At 47.7% G+C, this 20,404-nt stretch overlaps 9 protein-coding genes across 9 annotated transcripts; 5 read left to right on the forward strand and 4 right to left on the reverse strand.

Moving 5' to 3' along the window:
* Positions 1-388: 388 nt before the first annotated feature.
* On the forward strand, positions 389-2,864 carry FSST1_007640 (Hsp70 family protein; the record flags this gene model as incomplete). Its single annotated transcript, XM_083224443.1, has 9 exons — positions 389-1,192; positions 1,255-1,369; positions 1,421-1,694; positions 1,742-1,841; positions 1,895-2,022; positions 2,075-2,282; positions 2,335-2,506; positions 2,561-2,722; positions 2,785-2,864. 9 exons carry the CDS (start codon positions 389-391, stop codon positions 2,862-2,864), a joined length of 2,043 nt encoding a protein of 680 aa, XP_083083601.1.
* A 1,577-nt stretch (positions 2,865-4,441) lies between these two features.
* FSST1_007641 (uncharacterized protein) lies at positions 4,442-5,847 on the forward strand (the record flags this gene model as incomplete). Its single annotated transcript, XM_083224444.1, has 5 exons — positions 4,442-4,597; positions 4,678-4,782; positions 4,839-5,221; positions 5,294-5,358; positions 5,426-5,847. The coding sequence occupies 5 exons, from the start codon at positions 4,442-4,444 to the stop codon at positions 5,845-5,847; spliced, it is 1,131 nt and encodes a 376-aa protein (XP_083083602.1).
* Positions 5,848-6,365: 518 nt separating this feature from the next.
* Positions 6,366-8,654, reverse strand: FSST1_007642 (transcription factor TFIIIB subunit BRF1; the record flags this gene model as incomplete). The annotated part of the gene is made up of 1 exon (XM_083224445.1): positions 6,366-8,654. One exon carries the CDS (start codon positions 8,652-8,654, stop codon positions 6,366-6,368), a length of 2,289 nt encoding a protein of 762 aa, XP_083083603.1.
* Positions 8,655-9,980: 1,326 nt separating this feature from the next.
* FSST1_007643 (uncharacterized protein) lies at positions 9,981-10,656 on the forward strand (the record flags this gene model as incomplete). Its single annotated transcript, XM_083224447.1, has 2 exons — positions 9,981-10,059; positions 10,127-10,656. The coding sequence occupies 2 exons, from the start codon at positions 9,981-9,983 to the stop codon at positions 10,654-10,656; spliced, it is 609 nt and encodes a 202-aa protein (XP_083083604.1).
* A 1,209-nt stretch (positions 10,657-11,865) lies between these two features.
* On the reverse strand, positions 11,866-12,747 carry FSST1_007644 (BTB/POZ domain-containing protein; the record flags this gene model as incomplete). The annotated part of the gene is made up of 1 exon (XM_083224448.1): positions 11,866-12,747. One exon carries the CDS (start codon positions 12,745-12,747, stop codon positions 11,866-11,868), a length of 882 nt encoding a protein of 293 aa, XP_083083605.1.
* A 1,400-nt stretch (positions 12,748-14,147) lies between these two features.
* On the reverse strand, positions 14,148-15,398 carry FSST1_007645 (uncharacterized protein; the record flags this gene model as incomplete). The annotated part of the gene is made up of 6 exons (XM_083224449.1): positions 14,148-14,251; positions 14,303-14,480; positions 14,533-14,651; positions 14,698-15,007; positions 15,060-15,278; positions 15,333-15,398. The coding sequence occupies 6 exons, from the start codon at positions 15,396-15,398 to the stop codon at positions 14,148-14,150; spliced, it is 996 nt and encodes a 331-aa protein (XP_083083606.1).
* A 498-nt stretch (positions 15,399-15,896) lies between these two features.
* FSST1_007646 (uncharacterized protein) lies at positions 15,897-16,240 on the reverse strand (the record flags this gene model as incomplete). The annotated part of the gene is made up of 2 exons (XM_083224450.1): positions 15,897-16,121; positions 16,169-16,240. 2 exons carry the CDS (start codon positions 16,238-16,240, stop codon positions 15,897-15,899), a joined length of 297 nt encoding a protein of 98 aa, XP_083083607.1.
* Positions 16,241-16,707: 467 nt separating this feature from the next.
* FSST1_007647 (signal peptidase complex catalytic subunit SEC11) lies at positions 16,708-17,329 on the forward strand (the record flags this gene model as incomplete). The annotated part of the gene is made up of 3 exons (XM_083224451.1): positions 16,708-16,788; positions 16,842-17,056; positions 17,107-17,329. The coding sequence occupies 3 exons, from the start codon at positions 16,708-16,710 to the stop codon at positions 17,327-17,329; spliced, it is 519 nt and encodes a 172-aa protein (XP_083083608.1).
* A 1,472-nt stretch (positions 17,330-18,801) lies between these two features.
* On the forward strand, positions 18,802-19,785 carry FSST1_007648 (uncharacterized protein; the record flags this gene model as incomplete). Its single annotated transcript, XM_083224452.1, has 2 exons — positions 18,802-19,170; positions 19,222-19,785. 2 exons carry the CDS (start codon positions 18,802-18,804, stop codon positions 19,783-19,785), a joined length of 933 nt encoding a protein of 310 aa, XP_083083609.1.
* Positions 19,786-20,404: the final 619 nt, after the last annotated feature.

Genomic DNA, 20,404 nt, shown 5'->3' on the forward strand with positions numbered 1-20,404 from the left:
AGCAGAATGGGTATCAAGCTAATAAAAAGAGGGTGTGCATGTCGAGGAAACGAGGCTGGGGTCTGCCGTCCACGAATGGCGAGACATGTAGCCAATAGCCTAGCCTACTTGTTGGTTTGATGGGAGGAGTGACCAACTCATAAGCGAGCTTGTATTGTTTACTTTTTTTTCTTTTTTAGGCTTGCGTAATTGGTCACTTCTCTCATTGAACCAACCAGGGCTGTTTGCTTTTCTTTTCCCTTGTTTTGATGAGAAATCCTGTTGGGCGACCTGGAGTGTTTGCCAGTTCTGTCGAAATGCATTCGTCACATCGTTACATATATCCTTGTCCCCCCTCTACTATCTGTACTCACTTCACTCGACCTGACCTCATTACCAGTCTTCAAACATGGATACCTATTCAGGTGACAATAACCTGCTCATTGGCATAGATTTCGGTGAAACAAACACAGCAGTTTCGCATGTTCAGGTCCCCATGTCAGTCGATTCCAAACATATCCCGACGAGCTGGATAAGAACGATTCGCGGATATCCATCAGGAATCGATTTGGGTAAAGGGGACCCGATGTGCCTAGAGGTACCCACGCAGCTCTTTTATCCCAAGGGCTGGATTTTTCGGCCTCTGGATGAGCTCTGGGATGCGCCACCAGGCCCTGTCAACACTTTGAATATAAAGAGCCAGTCGCGCGATTCCAGGCTACTTTGGGGTTATCAAGTTAGCCAACACATGTCCCATGTGGCATCCCATTCCAAGCATGACGGAACCCTAGTGCATCGTTTCAAAACTCTCATGGATCAATCTGAGAACCACAAGCAACACAAGCAATCTCTCTCGTCGGATCTACGATTACTCTCCATGAATCGATCTTGTCGGAAAGAAATTCCAGTCAACGAAATGGTTCTGCTGGTCACGATTGACTTCTTAACCAAACTTCTGGAGTTTTTAAAACGCCGCATATACGACAGCCGCAACACCTCCACGATTGTCTCCACAGAGATAATCATCTGTGTCCCTGTTAATTGGGGTCAGAAGGCGACCCGTGACATGCAATTGTGTATGGTGCTTGCCGCAAAGCTATCTGGCTTCCCAGGCTTGAGAGTACACAACAAGTCCATGGATAATGTGTTCATCATGGCAGAGCCAGAGGCTGGGGCTACATGGATTCTGCCCAGATATTTACATCATCTTCAAGTATTCTAGCGCCCTTCTTTCTAATATCCAGGGGGCTTTACTAATCGACATTGATTAAATAGCCTGGAGAGACAATTCTCATCGTAGACAAGGGAGGCGGTACTGTGGACGCACAGACGTACGAATTGACAAAGACCTATCCCCTAAGGCTCAAAAGACAACCCATCCGTCATAGCGGTATGTTTTATTTCTGTCCAATGTTTTACATATTCTTAACCATTTATCAAGGAGACTCTTGTGGCTCCAACGCCCTTAACGAAGCCTTTTTCAAACTTATACTCAAAAAACTAGATGGGCACGAGTATTTGGAGGATCAACCCGGTGTCACCATAGAAGGCATCGCAAAGAAGATGGCCTTTGATACTTTTGAGAACGGAATCAAAAAAAGTTGGGACACTTTCGATATGGAACAACCCGACTGCATTTTCGAGGTTCACGGTATAAAATACGACCCGAGCTTTCCACACGACAAGGGGCATCCTAACAGACTCACCGTCACAGCGTAAGTATTCTGACGCATCCCTACAAACCATTCTAACATCTCTCCAGTAATGAAATGCAAACAATATTTCAAGGCGTGTTTAAAAAGGTTTACAAAATCATAGCCACGCAACTAGAAGCGGCACTTAACAATGGCATCAACATCAATGTCAGTCGATACCTACGTGACCAAATGAGTCTATTGTTAATTCAAATGTATAGACAGTCGTTCTCATGGGTGGTTTCGCATTGTCAATGTCTCTATGCCAACATCTCGAAGTGAAGTTGGACCACCTCGGCCAAGATCATCGTCGCACATATCGGATCGTTAACCACGCTGATGAAGACAGGTGTGCTTTACCCAATATATGACTAAACTTCAAAGTCTAACATGAACCCTAGGATGGCAACTATTGATGCCGTTGGTTCAGGGGCCGTCCTACGAGCCCTTAACAAAGAAGATGGCCCGAGCAGAGTGGCCAAGACCGCCTACGGGTTGGGTGTTTTCGTACGTTACGATAAGAAACTCCATGGGATTCAAAAACCCATAGATGGCATACAGAACCCTCGTGAGAAATGGATCAAAACTATTCAATGGGTCTCAAAGCTGGTCAGTGAATACTACTATTGTCAAAAGGAACATACAAGGCTAACTGGAGCAGGGTGAAGTGCTTCCACCCATGCATGAGAAGAATCCCTACATCCGCTGCTGCCAATTTCCCTATCACGACTCTGATGGGAAACGGAAAAAGGAATTCATAATCAGAGATGAGATTTATCTATCTGATTTTGCCAGTGAAGACGACTACAGTATTGATCACGAGCGCAACCAAGGTGTGTGTGTGTTCATCATGGTGTATCACCGGCCCATCTAATACTTGACAATAGACGCTGAGTTCATTGGTTACATTTACGCAGACGTTACTCATCTTGCTAACACTTTCCTGTGCAAGCGCGTAAAGGGAAAAGGGCGACATCAAAGAGGCAGTCGAAAGTACTGGGAATTTCACTATGACCTAGTGTACCAGATTGACGGCCTCAACATGAAGTGTAAGTGTGATGAGGAATACGATGTCTCCAGCTGTGCAACATTTGCTAACCATCAACACCAGGTATCCAGAGGCGTGGCGATGAGATCCTCGGCGAGCTAGGCGTGAACATTGCATCAGCTCTACCGCCAGGGGCTGCGTGAACGGTGACTGAAATTTGCTAAGAAACAAGACGCTATCTCGGGAACTCCTAATGATTTGAAAGGATATGAACTATGCTCCACTTGGGCGACAGTTTCTGAGGTCGGTTTGGTAAGGAAGGAAAACGGATTATGAGATCTCGCCTTCTTCGTTCTGAAAACGAATTATAGGAATATAGATGGTTTATAAGCTCAGTCAGTATTGTTGAATGAATTCTCTTCAAGTAAACCATCTCATCACACCGACCAGACTTGTTCCCTATTGCTGTCCTGCGATCATCTGTTGGCCAGCATTATATAATCGCCCTCAGCAGATCTAGGCCGACATGATCACTAAAAGCATGCAAGTATAAAGATGCTACCTGTTTCAAGAGAGGTAACTGGTTGTACAAGGATAATCCCAAAGATGAGGGGAACCTTGTGGATTTTTCCCTCGTAGGATCAGGGTGCAATAGAGCTGGCAGCGCCTGAGCTTCTAATCAGAACGTGGGCTATGACTCGACGCTAATTACTGGGCAAAAGCTCCGTGCCAGAGTCTGAAACTTCAATGTTACTTTTTTCGAGTTACAAGTGAGTGGGGGAGAAAGAGAAAGGCCGAGAAATATGTAGACCCTGGTACGCAGGTGACCAATTGTCTCCTGGCCAAGGCTTTGCGGTATGCGGTATATGATCATTCTAAGACATGTCGGAGTTATATTTTATTAAGTTGGGTAGCTTATATATTGCATTGTGTTCCAGTATGTTATTGCATCTAAGTGGAAGAATATAACACGCAAAGGATACAAGATCTTTATCCAAGATATCAAGATTGGATAATTCGTATACAGCTTTGTAGTCTTGACTTTATGACCTTGGAAAGGGAATACCCAGCCTTAAGGGAATACCCAGCCTTTGTCTGATATTATTCCCATTGCAGATTAGTAATTGACTTGGTCTAAATTTATTCAGGGCAGGTGTCATCTAATCGGACTAAAGTCTCAATTTGACCAAAAAGCGTCTTGGCCACTACCTTACTCAACCCATTTTGGTAGGTGGGTATCAAACAAGCCATATGCAGAAATACACAAGCAAGAGTAACCCAGTAATTTTATTGTCCAGATCCCATTTTGAATGCAGAGTGTAGCGGTCATATTACGCCCACCTGCCTTTTCCAGTCCTCAGATAGGTACATTGGATGAAACATAGATCTCACCGAATACATCGGACGCAACCCCAATATGGAAAGTCCTAGAGTACTTACATGCACCAGCTTAATTCAACTACCTTGGTTTTACAAAAAGCCTTTATCAACATCCCCAACACTCTCATAGGAAATCTGCATCGGATATAGCCCTATTATCTGGGTAGCATCGGCGGGGTTGATACAGTTGCAAATGGATTCCATGCAGATAGTGCCTGCATAATGCAACCACTATCACTCATATGTCTACATTGGGCCAATATCAGTCCCAGGCAATAACGTTTTAACTATGATATAAAGCACCTCGCCCCAGATCTTGCCAACAGGGGAGGGCCTTTGTTTGCTTTTTGTGTTTCTAGTAGCATAGCATCCTACTTGGCAGAAACCAGCATCTCCCACCATGGCTCAAGAAGCTGAGACTAGAGTACCAGAGCTCATGGCCATCATAGTAACCTTCTTTTCCATATCATTCATCTCTTGTGCATTGCGGTTTTACGTTCGACTTTTCATGATCAAGGCGTTCAAAGGGGATGACTGGTTAATGCTTGTCGCTATGGTATGTTCATTTGTGCCCTGCCCTGCCTGGAGGATCCTAGCAGGGATTGCTAATACCGAATTTTGCTAAGATCTTCTCAGGTGTTTTACACTATGTATGCCTCTTTCTTTATTTACGGCCTTACCCAAGGGAGTGGTCGACATATGGAGGATCTAAGTCTGGAGCAGATCCACCAAACCATGATGGTAAGACACTTTGATCTCGAACTATTTGTCTCTATGCTGACACTACGCCTCTATAGTGCTGGTGGCTTGGTTATATCTGGTACAGGCTCACTATGATGGCTTGTAAACTATCCATTGGCTTCTTCTTGCTCAATGTAGCAACTCGCAAACTACACCGATGGATCATCTACATAACCATGTTCTGCTCTACAGTCTCTGGGGTTCTCTTCTTCTTTATCTCTATATTCCAATGTCAGCCTATATCTTTTGCTTGGAACAAAGATCAGACAGGCAAATGTATCGGCCTCCACGTCACTCTTTCCCTAACGATCATGTACAGTATCACTGCTGTTGTTTCCGATTTCATCTTTGCACTTCTACCAGGACTTATCATCTGGAAGCTGCAGTTGAAGAAGAGGACAAAGTACTCCCTGATACCTCTTCTGGCCATGGGCTGTGTGTAAGTCAAACACCACAGGTGTTTTCTATACCTAATCACCTGCTCTCGTTATCATACTAATGCCACTTGTAGTGCAAGCGCCGCTGTGGTAGCTCGGTTCCCATATCTTGCTGGGTTTAAGGAACCTGACTGGCTCTGTAAGTTTAAGCTAAAGCCGTGCCCAATAATTTTCTTCCTGGTAGTCAATTTACTAACTCTTGTCAGGGCATACCATAGATGTTGCAATATGGTCAATAATTGAACAAGGATTAGCAATAACTGCTACCAGCTTGGCAACGCTACGACCTTTATTCAAACTCGCAGGATATCATCTGGGTCTTGCCAGTCAACCCACAACATTCAGTACATCTGGCCACAAGCGCAGTATCGGATCTGGAAACCATGGAGACCTTGTTGGACGCTTTTCGGGTCGTGAAGCTTTCTCGCTTCCGTCTCTTAGTCGCCCAGAAGCTGCAGATAAAAGAAATCTGGGCTTCAACTCGAGGTTCTTACACGATAGCGAAGCTGGCATCAGAAGGGAGATAAAATGGGAGGTCAATCTGTCAACTCACTTTAGGAGTGAAAGTGAGGCAGAGCTGCATTCTCCCGATGCTTGGAGTAACAGGCATGATAGCCCGCGGGCTTAGAACGTTTCATATACCTCTTACGAATAATGACCTATCTTTATATCTAGTGCAACTATTTGTAGAATAAGTCCGTCCATTTCCCAGCTGCCCAGCTAAGTGTCATACACCACAAGTACAGTTGACTAGATTTGTGGCCCGAGCGTTTATTCTTTCCGATTTCACTTCTACAATAACGTACAAGGTCCTGGCAATCTCAAAAACACTATCTCGGATCGGAGTGGTAGGAAACTTGACACGAGAAGAATCGATACTCGGGGTTTAAAACAAGTAGAGAAACCACACGCAATGCTTTCATTATTGTGAACAAAGCCGGTTTGTGTTGCATCTTTGTTGTTGATTTGTCTCCTAACCCGAGAGTAACCGCCTCAATGTCTCACTACATGCGACATGAAAGACAGAGGGAGAAACCCCAAGGCTCAGATTGAACTTTGACTAAATTTATTTCATCTCTTATGCTAATGAAAAAACCCTTTACAAAATAATCCTGCTGTCTAATGTGGGTATCAATTGCCTTGCCTTTAGGCATACTCCTCTAGCCCGTACTCTGCATCCATCTCTGGATCATCTTCATCATATCCGCCACCGCCAAACTCCTCATTTCCACCACCAAATTCTTCTCCATCGTTATAATTCTGCGTCTCGTCATACTCCTCCTCCTCCTCCTCCTCGTAAATTTCCTCTTCATCCTCTTGGGGTGCCTCGGCTTCATCTCCTGCGACGCTTTCCTCGGGCGCCTCCGTGATATCTTCGCCGCCTCGTGTGCTCCCCGCTGCGCTCGTCTTTCGGCTTGTGGCTTCTGATCCAGGCCCATCTATGTTGGGCAAGTCAAATATGTTACGAATAGCATCGTAATTGATTCTCTTCGACCAAGCGCGATCCTTGGCAACGTTGACGGCTGCTTCGGCGGCTGAGCTAGCCGGACTGGTCTGTCCTTCTCCCATTCGGGCGCGCTTTCGTCGCTTTCGTGTTTGCTTCGGCCGCTCAGCTTCGACCTTCTTCCGGAACACCTTTTCTTGGTGCTTCCGTAACCACTCCTTGTTCTGATTCACCCAGATCATTTCCTTGATTTGAGCCTCTTCGGGTGATAATAGACAATTATTAACTTCAGGGTCGTCGGCGAATTCGTCTTCTGTGACATCGGCTGACATGGAAACTTCTTTTTGAGGGCGTTGCTGGAGAGCCCAGACTGTGTGTATCCGCGCTCGCTGCTCGGCAGTCGTGTAGGCCATAGCATGCTCATAAGTCAATGGGTCGTTGAAGATCTCTTCAATAACACCCTCTAATTCTTGTTCATCTTGCTCCCATTCCTCGTTGATGGGTAGTTGGGGCTTGTCGCCTTTTCGTGTACGGGTGTCTTGAGTTCCGTCCTCCGCCATCTCCTCTTCTAAAGCATCTCCAAATTCCTCGACTAAACTGTCGAGTCCGACCACATGGTTCTCTTCCTCTTCCCCGCCGTCGTTCTCCTCATCTTGAGCATTCTCACTCAGTCTACTGACAAGCGACGGGTCTTTGGCGATTTTGGATGGTAGAGGCGGAATGATGAATCCATCGTCATCACGACGATACTCGTAAACTGGTGCCTTAGAAAGGTCGGCGCCTCCTTCTATTAATCGCGGGTCAATCCTGTCGGCCAAGTTATCATCTTCATCATCCGCCTCAGCGTCTTCGTCTGTCGAGAGTCGCTTTCGCTTTTTGTTCTTAACAGCCAGCTGCTTTTTGTACTCGGCGGTCTGCTTGTAAAACGACGGTGGATCGTGAGAGCTCTCCAAAAAGTCCTGCTTCAAGAAATCCTCCACAGACATCCGACTGGATTCGGTGACCTTGAATTCTTGTAAACGGTTCTGAATTGTGTGGTTTGTGACTTTGACGATGTACACGACCTCGCGCACTGTTCGTCGGAAGTTGTGCATTCGTGCTGCCATGAGCAAACAGGCTCCGCAAATGCCTGAAGGTCGGCGACCCATGACCATCCAATCTCGACTCATTCGCTTGACTAAACGTACGGCATCTTCGGCGACCTTGGCCGTGTCTTGGTGAAACTCCATCTTTGTTGCGAATCGCCAAATGAGATCTTCGGGGTATACTGGAATGAGACCATCGTTGCCAATTGGCACCACTTCGTTGAGCTTCTTGAAGATTCGGCCCAGCTTGAAGACGTTGAGCTGTACCAAATCCGCCAGGTCGATAAGCATGACCTTGCAAGGTGGTTCTGCGCGGCATGCAGCGTATAGGCAAACCGCTGCAACACTGGCTAGCGTGCGACCCTGGATAAAGTTTGCACTGGAAGCCAGCTTGAAAACTTGTGTGCCTGCAGTGACCAGACTATCGCTGACATTGAGTTGCTGAGCATAACCTTGCATCAAACCCTTTGCCTCACGAATGCTCTTCTCCCGGTCCTCTGATCCACCAACCCTCCGGAACGCGGGACCCATACTGCGAACACCGGCTTGATCGGCGCCGATGAAAGAACCATGTACAACAGCAGCACCTGAAGACGACTCTCCAAAGGTGACCTCTGCCACGATATTACTATCGTCAGAAATACGACCACAAGTTTGACATGTGCCATCAACGACGTTCGGTTTCGGGCAAGCCTTATTAGGACATTGGGGGCGGTTCGGTCTGGCGAGTGCAGCATTTCGATTGACAGCAGCGACCCGTAGGTTATTTGATTGTGTGTGGGCAGCGGCAGCTCGTCGTTCTTCTCGTTCGCGCATAGCTCGAACAGGGTTGGGCTTTGCGAATCGCGGTTTGACGGGCGCCCGCCCAGAAGGGCCCGATTTTGGTGGTGTAAGAAACGACGACATTGTAAACACTATTGTAGCAGTGTAAGTGAGATGAAATTCGGAATTCGAGTCAGTCAGTTATCAGGCAAATACCTTCTTCCAAACGCCCCCTAGACCGTCAAGGCGGCCAATCTATCAGGCCAAGATGGCGATATCGAGCGCTTTTGAACGAAGCGCGAGCTTCGACAGTTCGAGCAAAGAAAAAAGATTATCGCGATAAGAGACAGTGAGAACAGGCGCGGTCGGGAGGATACTGCCAAAGAAAATCGTGACTGAGGAGTGAAGCGGGGTGGTTTTTTTGTGAGGAAGAGTGATGGTCGAGTGGGGAAGAGTTTTCACTTCCGTGGATAATGTCCCTTTCGCTTGAGTCAGAGGTCGGGGTAGTGTTGGTTCGAAACCAGTGGCTAGTCTTTTTTCAAGGTTTTTCTGCGCCTTCCATTTCCTGCTTTGCAATACACTTTGTTACTGCGAAAGTCAGCTTTTCCATTAGAAATAGAAAGGAAAGGTTGATATCGTTCTTTGTACGACAATATGTGGTTTCATTGAAGCGGTTGGTGACGACTGAGTGCCGTGATTTAACCGCGCACGATAAGCTTCGGCCTGCCTAAACTTAGAGCTTGGTGAACATGCCGAGGCCCAGGCGTAGGGTAAGAGAAGCAGGATATGTCTGTCTATCAATCGCCAACCAGTATGGATAGCTGTGAACCTTTGCTTGAATGGATAATAGACCAGAACATTCAATCATTATTCTTCTTGAAGTCTACAGGATGGTTGCCCGTTAATGCTTACTGGGTACTAATGTTCAGGCTGTGATAAATACACTTTCAGCGATGACCAAATTGAGTACAAGATTTAAGATACCTGTATAAATGCTTTGGTAACTCTTAAGCAAATCCCTATGGTTCTTTACCCGTACAATTCCCGTTTAATCTTCCACTACACGCTGCCTGTTCTGCCAACTCAGGCAACACAACAAACCCCGTTCCAAAAGCAGCAACAAACCCAACTCAACCATCCTCATCCCCACCATAGCTTTTACCCGCCCCCAGTCTTCAGCTTCACGTCCCAGACTCCACTCCCTGTCAAGACCATGGACTTCCATAATTAACCGTAAACAAAAGTCATTCGATTTACATAATTGCTATTTTACCAGTAGCTAAACTGCGCGTTAACAGGCATGGCGGAATCTCCGCTGTAGGAAGGTCGTGTTTGGCCAATTACGTCACGACTGCCCCGCGATTGTATTGAAAGACATCGTTTCAACAAGACTATAAAGATGGCAGTTTATCCTTCTCAATACAATACAACAGTATCTTATCCTCATCTTCCTTCTCTGTGATTATTAAAATGGAGACTCCTTTTACTGTCAAGGCTCAGCCGGGAACTGATATCTGGAAGCAGCCTCCTTCTACAGACGTCTTCACGGGTCCGTCTTCTCAATCCCTTACCATCACCACCCTCATTCATGCAAAACATCATACTGACTCATATAGCTCCCTTCCGCCCTCACTCCATCGCTCCCTTAAAGCACTTCATCTCAGCAACAATCACTTTCCGTACAACCTACGTTCACCAATACGACCAAGCCTGTCTTCTCCTCACCTTCACCAAGCCTGCCACCCCAGGTACCCCCAGGAAGTGGATCAAGACGGGCATCGAGCTGTACAATGAGCACCCTCGCTATTCAACGGTAACATGCGACTCATGGGCCGACTGGAGCGTTGAGGCGGTAGGACCCAAGCATGTAGCTGGTATTAAGAGTGGCGAGAAGAGCGTTACTATCAAGGCGATGAAGGTGGAGGATGCGCTGGGTGTTTGTCTCTGGATCTACAGGGTTGACGAGAATGGCGAAAAGACACCGTTGAGACAGACAAACTGGGTATACGGTGACGAAGGTGGTGAGGGATGGGAGCTCGAGGTCTCAGCGGCTGTGGCTAGACCAGACCCTTACAAGAACATCGAGGAGCATCTTGAGGCTACATTCGACAAGTTGGAGGTCGAATGGGAGAAGCCTACAGCTTAGGTAGACAAACTCACAAGTTTCACACGCATTGACAATACACAATAAGACATCACATGTAATGAACACAAAGTGAGGTGGCCGAATTTCTCATTACCTCGACCCTGACGGTGCAAAGCGCCAGGGAGGACCGTTCAACGATCCCAAATTGTTAATAATCATCAAGATCGTAACTTCATTTTCATCGGCGTTTCGCCGCTCCAAATAAACCATGCAGGAAGGATCTCCAAAAATTCCCATCTCCTCCAGCAAACAAAAAAATAGCATAGAAAGCAGCTCAAAAAAAGAGGACAAGGTTCGAGGTATCAGTCTCAAGATGCGAACCAAAAGCAAACAGGGGGGACCCTCAGTACTAGTAAAGGCGAGGACACACACACAGTATGTGATCAAGGTAGAGTAAGTCATTAAAGCCTTTCGTTCTCGAGGCCCCCTTCGTAATGCAAAATCCAGAGTAGGAGATGTTTTTGTATCCGTTTCGCGTTCTAAGCATTGTTCAACTAAGAAAACGCCTGTCAAAAAAACGTGAAAGCCAAAAAAACAGCCAACATAACCAGACGAGATCCTTTTTTTCTTCTTTTTTCAGTGAAAAGAAAAATTCCAAGATGGTACAAATGCAAGCATGTTGCCAATTTCGGGGGCATTTGCTCGCGGGTGCGGAAAAGCAGTCAAGCATTCCAATCCTTCCCAAATCTCTCCTTCCAAAACTCTGGTGTTGAACCAAAGACAGCCTGGTCTTTTTTGGATGATAACAAAACGCCAGAGTAGAGTGTAGAGGAAAGAAAATGTCCCAGTGCTGTTGGGTGTGTGGTATCAGAGCAGAGTTGTAAAATGACAAGACAAATAACAGGAAACTCGCGATCAAGTAGAACGCACAAAAAATGAGCAGAGGATGTGAAGGACTTCATAGGCGTCGGATTATATCCTCTCAGCTCGTGTATCATCAAAACTCGGTCGGCCAACCTCGCAGAAGGGGAGTCATGTAATAAAACAAAGCTCCTTAGGACGTCAATCTGATGATGGAGCACGAAAAGCAACCGAACGCCGAATTCCAACTGTTCCTGTAAGCATCACTTTTTTTGTGGTTTTTGTTCTTTTTCGCGGCTTTGGCGGTATTCCTTTTAGTACATGTCCTCCAGCTATGATCAAACACACGAGGCATCTGGAGGCCTGCTCAGTGGGTATATGTGTGTGTTGAGCTTGGCTTGAATCGCTTCAGACAGTCTTGGGCGTGCGAGCGTTGCTCACATCAATGACGTCGTCGAGGTGATTGCACATAGCCACAAACAGGTCGAAGAATAGCTTGCTGCCGCCCGCCTCCATCTCGGCCTGCATAGTCCCGCTGCGCTTAAAGGTTTTGCGGCAGCGGATGATCAGGGCGAGGTAGTGAGCGCGCAGACGGCTGTCTGAGTCGGGGGTATGGGCGTAGGCGTACTGAGCTGACCGAATAATGGTCCCGACATCGATGCCGGATTGCAGTCCCTGCTTGCGCAAGGCCAGACGCTTTAGCTCCTCGAGGCCGTATCGGTCCGCGGCGCAGTAGACAACCGTGTCGCGGAGAATGGCCATGTCGAGACTCGACAGATAGATAGTGGCTTCAGACGTGGTGTCTGCGCGGCCACCTCCAGTTTCGGGGTTGGGTGATGTGTGAGGTGTACGGCCTTGGTCCTCTAGTTCCCAAGAGTTGCGCTGCTTGTTGTGAAGCAGACGTGGGTAGTAGTCACCCTTGTAGAGATATTCGAGGACGGCGGAGAACACCTCGGGTTCTTCGTCGGGAAGGGAGATTCTTTTGCTCTGTGTCTCGAAGTTGTTTCCGCGACAAGCCGCCTCAAAGAAGGGCGACTGGCGGAGCACTTCCTCGTGTGCTGCAAAGAGCCGGCCATCTCGACCAACGGTCAAAGTGACGATGGGCGAGGGTGCAGGCGCGGGCGCGGGTGGGGGTACGGGCGCGGACTTTTGCGGAATCGAGTCCTGCTCATTGAGTGATCTTTGCAGCTTCGACATCTTCGTGTGGTCCCTGTGGGAGCCCGATCTCTTCAATCTTGCAGACTTGTCAACGCGGCCGGGGTCTTGCGACCTGAACGAGCGCTTGAACATGACTGCGGTTTTTATCGGGGGGAATCGGTAGATAAAGAATGGACTCGTAACGGGGATTTCGACGAGAGAAATACGGGGAGAATAACGACTCCGGGCTTTCTTATGTATCGTGGGACTTGGCTAGAGAGTGACGAAAAGAGCGTAGAGATAGAGAGCAAAAGAGAAGAAGAAAAAGAGAGTGACGCACAACAGAAAAGATTGACAAAATGGGTCCGGGCAGAGAAATATGTCCTTCTTTCAAAGGAGACAAGACAAGACGATATCCTCCAGGTGAATCTTTGCGACCCTTTTTTGGTTGTGTGTGGGGGGAGGAAGAGAGAAGAAGATCGGGGGTCTGGGGGGAGAGACCTGTATTTATTTCAATGCAGAGGTCATCACCAGCTAGCCATTCATACAAGGCCCTAATAGGGTCTAAACGCCGCGGGGTCCAGGGATAAGTGTGAGGCAGCCAGCGACGTGCAGCTTTTTGCAACCTGAGTTATTTGCGATTTGATAGGCTTGATGATCTATTTCAAGGCCCTGGTCACTTTTGAGCCTGATTCTGTTGCATTGAACGGATGCGGACGTTGCAATATCAGGCTCGCATTTGGGTCATCTTTCATCATAGGTACCTCTTGTAAATGCTCTTACAAACCTTAAGCTTAGATATAGCTGCACCGTGCTTTTCAATATTAACGCCCAACAGCTCACCGTCATCTTTAGCTTCTTTCTTGGTTGTTTTCTTGGTCATCACTTGCACGATCTTGAATAAACAAGCCTCATCTGACTTCTACGTCAATCAATTCCACCTTGCTGTAGCCACTCCAACCCCTCTCAAGCATAGAGTGCAATGTCACTCGGTAAAATGCCCTGTCGTTGTACCTCACCAACTCATTCGTCTGGTACCCAATCGTCAGGCTCTGTGAAGACGCTACCGAGCCGTTCCATCTGTACTAGCAGATCCTGGGTTGTGATTGGTGAGCTTTCTACAACGGGGGCTGGTCGGGTTGCATCAAAATGGTGTTGTCAAGTCCCTGGCGCACGCCGCTTCACGACGCCGCAACATTCAGTTGATAAGGGTGCAACCGAGATACTTGATGATTCGAACTGTCAATTAGGTTCATGGCCTCGAACTCAGATGTTTCGACAGGTAGGCGACTTGGCAAATAGTATTACACACTGTTGTGAATGAATCAATCATTTTGCATTTAAGTTTATCGTCGTGAAGTTAGGTCAATTCCAGGTTCGATGAGGTTGTTGCCAGGTAAAATATGCCAAGGCCCTGCCTCAGTCCAGTAACAATCTACTTTCGTCAAGCTTCTTGAAATCAATTGAGATGCTTCCAATTTGTGTCTCAGGTTCAACAACCCATACTCAGAGGACACACTCTGTACCAGTCACCAATCCCAATTATTTCCCCTTCAAGAGTCGAGTGCCGCCTGTGCAGCAGCGATGGCTCGAGCCTCGTTCTTCGATCGTGTAAAGCTCTCCCGGGAAGCGATGAAGCCCTGCATGAGGATATACACTATTGTGCTTGTTAGCCTCATAAGTTCTTTTGAGTGTGGTGCTGACTTACTGATGGGCATCAACAGCACGAAGCCAATCGAGTAGAGGGTGATCGCTTCATCTGAACCAACTTGGTTCTTGTCGAGCCAGAAGAAGGGGCAATAGTCTGTGACCAGACGGCCAAAGGCAGCCCAACCTAGGTAAGCGGTAGCAAAGAAGAAGATTCCAATGAGGTGCAGTCCGACGGCCTACATCGGGTTATCAGCAAAGGACTTGCGCTGCTCAACAACAACAACTTACATATGGACGTCGGATACTATTGAGACAAAGAATCTCAATCACCATGATCAATGTTCCAAACGCATACAGAGACAGGATAATAAAGGCTCGGAACCATCCTTCGCCAAAGATGTCGGTGACTGTATGATCAGTAATTGGACTGCGACATAGGGGGAGTTCTCTTACATGGAGGCTTAGGATGCTCCTCAGCATATCCAGCCCATGTAGGTATGCCGGTACTATTGGGAAGACGAAGCTCTGGTTGAGGCTCGCCGCTGGAGCCCTCGCCCTTCTGCTGGCGGGTGATGAAGAAGTAAATCGTCGAATTGGCGAATGCGAAAACGACGCAGATGGTGTAGAACAAGGTGAAGTGAAACTGCTTTCGGAGATTCCCCATGTGCTTGGGAAGCGACATGCATCTGATGAGCAATCCCTCCACTCCGCCCATGTGTCGATCATGGTGGTGGGGGTAGTACAGGTGAGTAAAAGTCCAGGACTAGAGACCTAGTCAGCGAGTTGAATAGAAGAAGAGCTCTGCTGTAACTCACAAAGGTCTGGAGCTGGTATAGAAAGATGAAGAAGAAACTGATGTTGGCGAAGTCGAAGATTATGCGCCACTTGGAGTATTCGCTGTGCTCATGGAGCTCGAAGTTCAGGATGAGAATGCCCACGGCGATGAGAAACGTCAACACCAGGCCTCGCAAGATGACGAGAACGTTCTGAGGTATACAAGACCATGGAGAATGACATGCTCGGAGGAAGGCAGGCTTTCACAAGTTAGATGCAAATATCAGTTGCAGAGTGTTGTGTATGAGACTCACATGGTCTTGCATGACATTGGGGCTTGGAAGGCCGTCAGCATTCTGAAGAAGAGGAGCCGAGTCCATCGCGAAAGATCAGTGCTGAACTTTCCAAGAGGCAGGGTGATAGTAAAAGATAATGCGGATGATTAGTTATAGCAATAGAAGTATTGGGGTGAAGATGTCTGATGAAGCCAAAATACGTAGGAGGTCAGACGTCGAAGAGGTGATGCTGAACAAAACAGCAAGGATGCGTGATGATGAAGGATGGAGAAGCAGAACAGCCCAGATGTATAATCAGCGGAGGTTATTGTAATGGCATACACGAAGAAGTCGCGCTGGGTTGGGAATGAGGAAGGCGCCCCTTCCCAGTGTGTGCTTTGAGTGAGGCAGTTGCCTTAAGAGATGCTGTGAAGAGCACACAGGGAAGGAGCAGAGGCAAGAACATCATCTTCACGGTCACTACTGGCGTCTGGGCCACCAAGACTTATGAATATTTAGCATTATCGACAAAGTCATCGAGGTGAACTCGTCCAAGGTATATATATCGTACGGGCATCAATCGTTCAACGCTAAAGAGACCATTCAATCCTTCTTCTGGGCAGTGCTGGCGTGACCCTCGCGCTCCATACCCTGGCAGCCAGTGAGCTTGCCAGCAAGCTCCTCGGCCTTTCCATATCCGTTCTGGCTATTGGGGTCGTTTTGCGCTCGAAGTTCACCAGCCTTCTTCATGTCGGCAAGACCCGCGGCCTTGTCCTGCTCGCCTGAAGCCTTCCAAGGCTCAGAGCCAGTGAGGACACCAATGGTGGCCTAGGATTCGTGAGAAGGAGCTTCGGGTAACACGGAAGGATACTTACCTCTGCGGCACCCTTGACGTATTGGGCGTGGCTGCCGATAAGACCGGGCTGCTGGTTGTTGTTATCGGCCATTGTGGATGTTTGGGTATAAGTGGTTTGGGTTGTACGGTGCAAAGTGGTTCTGCTTTAGAAATTGAGTATAATTTTGTAAAGTGAAGTATTTGAGGAAAGATTAGAATAGAGGACCAAGTCCCCAAGCAACCATTTTAAATACCAAGCTCCTTACTCGCCTACAACGCCGATGACATCGATCTCATGCTTCGCATGTAGTCATGACATCACCTTCTTTCAGCGTGACACTCTCCGCGTTAGGCCATTTATAGCGACAAGGTCCCTGGAATTATGGGGTACACCTTATTCCAGTGCAGCCACATCTTCCGCCTCAAACGCCCCAGCTGTCTCGGCCGTGGGTGGTCCGTGCTTGTCGAGCTCCCATGAGCCACATGTCCTCTGCGCGAACTCCATAAGCTGCATCGTGGAATTATCAAGCTCTCCAACAACATCGCTCCAAGTCACGCCATTGCTATACACCAGTCACGATGTTGTCAAGTCTTGGAAACCCGCGGCAGGCTGCTGCGCAGCTTATGAACTTCGCGCTCATCCTGTCCACGGCCTTTATGGTACAAACCCGTGCTCCTTCTGATGCTTGGGACACATGCTAACTTCGTCGCAGATGTGGAAGGGTCTCTCCGTCATTAGCGATTCGCCGTCACCGATCGTCGTCGTCCTCTCTGGCTCAATGGAGCCTGCCTTCCAGCGAGGCGATCTCCTCTTCCTCTGGAACCGAAACCTGATGGCCGAGACCGATGTGGGCGAAGTGGTGGTTTATAACGTCAAGGACAAGGACATCCCCATTGTGCACCGAGTTGTGCGCAAGTTTGGCAAGGGGTACGTTTTCGATACAGAAGGAATGATACAATAGCTAACGACGCGCGCAGTGACAAGGCACAGCTTCTCACCAAGGGCGATAACAACCTCTCAGACGACACCGAGCTCTACGCTAAAAACCAGGACTATTTGGTACGCAAGGATATTATTGGCAGTGTTGTCGGCTACATCCCCTTTGTCGGCTATGTGACGATTCTCTTGTCTGAGTACCCTTGGTTGAAGACGGTGATGCTGGGTATCATGGGTCTTTTGGTCGTTCTACAGCGAGAATAGAACCTTTAAGACGAAAGATGGAGAATTTGATGGGGTGTATATATGGTGGACACTATCCGAATATTTTGTACGAAAGCGAAGTGTCACAGTGTCGTCAGTGTGCCATGCCAGCAAAGAAGAGAGCCGATTGATACCCGTTACAAGGATTGTGTCGCAAAAGCACGTGTCGGTGATTTCCTACCAGGACAGAGATGAAGGATCAAAGCGTGATAAATTGTGGTGCCAAGTCGGCAGAGACGAAGTGACAACAATATCGGTAGGCCGGTCGCCGGCTTGGCAGCCTCTCTCAGTATCATTAGGCGTCTTGGATAGAGCAAAGGAAGCGCGAAAGGTCTAGTGAGAGCGCTACCAGAACCTGTGTTGGATCAATACATGACTCATTCTTGGTTGGCTGAGTTCAATAGCCTTTACTATTAGGCTGTAGCCCTATGAAATCGGAGCCTTTCGACTCGGCGATTTCCCCTTCACATCCCCTGGACTAATCTCAGCGGCATATGGACCGATACCAAAAGGGGCTAAAGGTATCATCGTCCCAAAGGAATCTCAACGGCGGCCGCCAAGGATCAATGGAAATTTTCAAGGCCTTTTACTATGTAATTCTCTTTTTAGCGAGTTCTATTCTAGAAGGATTTTGGTTGGTCTTTATCTCCGGCAGTGGCTTTGCAGGTTTTCGCGAGTTCTTGAGTCGATCCATGTTTCATGTTCCGGCTGTTTTAAGAAAAGGGATGCAACATCTTCCAAACCAACAGCAACTAGGATCATGGCTATGCGGCATCAGGGTCTTTGTGCCTTTAGGAACAACGTGCAACACTACAATACGATGCAACGCAGACTGGGCAAGTTCTCGATTGACTAGAAAAACAGCTTTTGCCTCATGCAAACAGCGCTTAGGCGTGTCTCGTGTACCCCTTAGATCAACACTCCGGGATTAAAGACTCCATCCATCGCGCTACCGCATCCTTGAGACCAATGAAACGCAGGAACTAACACTGTTTTCAGCCCCTGCAAGGGTCAGGCAATGTCATGTCGTCGGTTGCTTTTTGATCAATGTCGCCTGCCTGGGGGGTTTCATCGCTTGGGTTTTAGTAGAGCGAGTAGGCGAGCAACTAGTTTATTAGTAGGTATAAGTTTCTTTTACTACCCGTCTTATTGTGCAGAGGACCTCTTTTTTGCTCTTTCCTATTTGGTTCTTCCGTCACCCAGTCATTCGTTCGCTCATTTGTTCTTTCCACCTTTTGTTATATTCTTTTCGCTTTGTCTCTTATTTATTCATTTTGTACTATACAATTACACAAGGCAAAAACAATACGCCCGCTTGTTGAAAACGACAATTACCTCACGTAGTGTGAGGTTTCAAGCTACTCAAGGGAAGGGTCACTACTACGATACACAACGACGAGGGATAGTTCCTCGCATCATACAACAATTCGATCCAGATCTGATTAACATTGAGTCGAAAATTACATCTCGAAATGGCACCCGAAGCCTCTTCTCAAACGGACAACGCGCCGCCGACATCGCCTAATCCTACTGTCCCTCCGAATGCGCAACACCCTGTCCAGACATTTGACCAGCAACAACAAGCGCAACAGCAACAGGCCGGATTCCAGCAAGACCCTCGAAGCTATGGTCCTACCTTTGCGCCCTACCCGCAACCGCAACAAGGAACTATTCCACCACAATGGGTCCCTCCTCGAGTTCAAGAGACCAAGGCCTGGATGATCACCAAATTGGCGCTTCACGGTATCGACATCGTTACATGTATTGTTGGTTTGGCCCTTACAGGTGCCTTGAAGAACGTTGAGACCCTTGGCTTGGTGGCGGTTGGTGCTTGCCCTCTGGTATGAATGACTATAACTTCTATTGACGTATCGTGTACTGACCTCGACAAGTTTGTCATGGCTATTGTCTGGGATATTGCAGAACTTCTCACTCGCTTCGGACGCAAGTGGAAGGCTGGCATTCATCCTGGTGCTCACGTCGCTATCCATCTGTTCCTCTGGCTCGGTGCCGCGATCGTTGGTGGACTGGAGAGCACTTTCAGCGCCTACTACTCCTCCTTTGACTACCTTGATGAGGATTGCGAATACAATCGCGAACAGAGAAGATATGTTTGCACAAGTAACGAAGGCGTTGCCAGCAAGAAAGCGCTTTTTATGGCACTATCAGTCTTCACCTGTCTTCTCTGGCTCTGGCAGTTCGTTCTCTTTGTTGGTGCCTGTATCGATACGCAAAAGCGAAACGCTGCTTTGAGGAAGCCCGTCATGGTATGGGGTGGTCCTCCTTACTGGGGTCCTGGACAGCAGGGTTTCCAGCAGATGCCGCAATACTACGCGCCTCCTCAGGGACAGGGCTTTCCCATGCAAACCTGGGCGCCACCACAGAATGCTTCTGGAAATGGCAAGGAGGCAGCGGCTATGACTCAACCTCAGCCTGCGGCAGAGCGATATGCTTAAAGAATGGGGATACAAGGTGATAAAGAAGTGAGAAGCTCACTCGACTTCGTCGGATCTGGCGTTTTAGACAAGGTCATTTATTCCACGCCCCCCCAATTCATGATTCCGTTGAGGCGTTGCAGTGCCTGATCTGTTGGGATCACTATGCCTCATGAACTCAGATACCCTCAAATACTCCATAGCCATGGGCTAAGTAACAAGAATAGTACAGTGCTTGCTGTGACATATTCCCTTCTAAATACAAGGGGAAAGTGAAAGAGATAGAAGACCATTTCAATTTATCAGTATTAGATACCTACTTATAATCGAGGAATTTTATATGTGCCCATATATGACTTGAAGAACTAGAAATGGTCAACTTAGTTCGGCCCAAAGCGTGTTCAGCGAATTTTATGTCTGAGGCTGCGTTATCGTATAGAGTGCACGGATAGGATAAGTCGTTTCGGCAAATTTCCTGAGCTTGATACAGGCGTTTCGTTGGTCAAGGTCAAGGAAGGCCGTTGTTTAAAGTTTAGTTGTAAGTGTAATGATGCCAGTACCATTCATCAAAGTTGGGTTGTGTTGACGACGCTTCAGACCTGATTGACATGATGGGTTTGACACTCTAGTTGCAAGTTTG

Source organism: Fusarium sambucinum, chromosome II (genome assembly GCF_050947815.1).
Source record: "Fusarium sambucinum isolate potato_lamoka chromosome II, whole genome shotgun sequence".
NCBI classification, from domain to species: domain Eukaryota; kingdom Fungi; phylum Ascomycota; class Sordariomycetes; order Hypocreales; family Nectriaceae; genus Fusarium; species Fusarium sambucinum.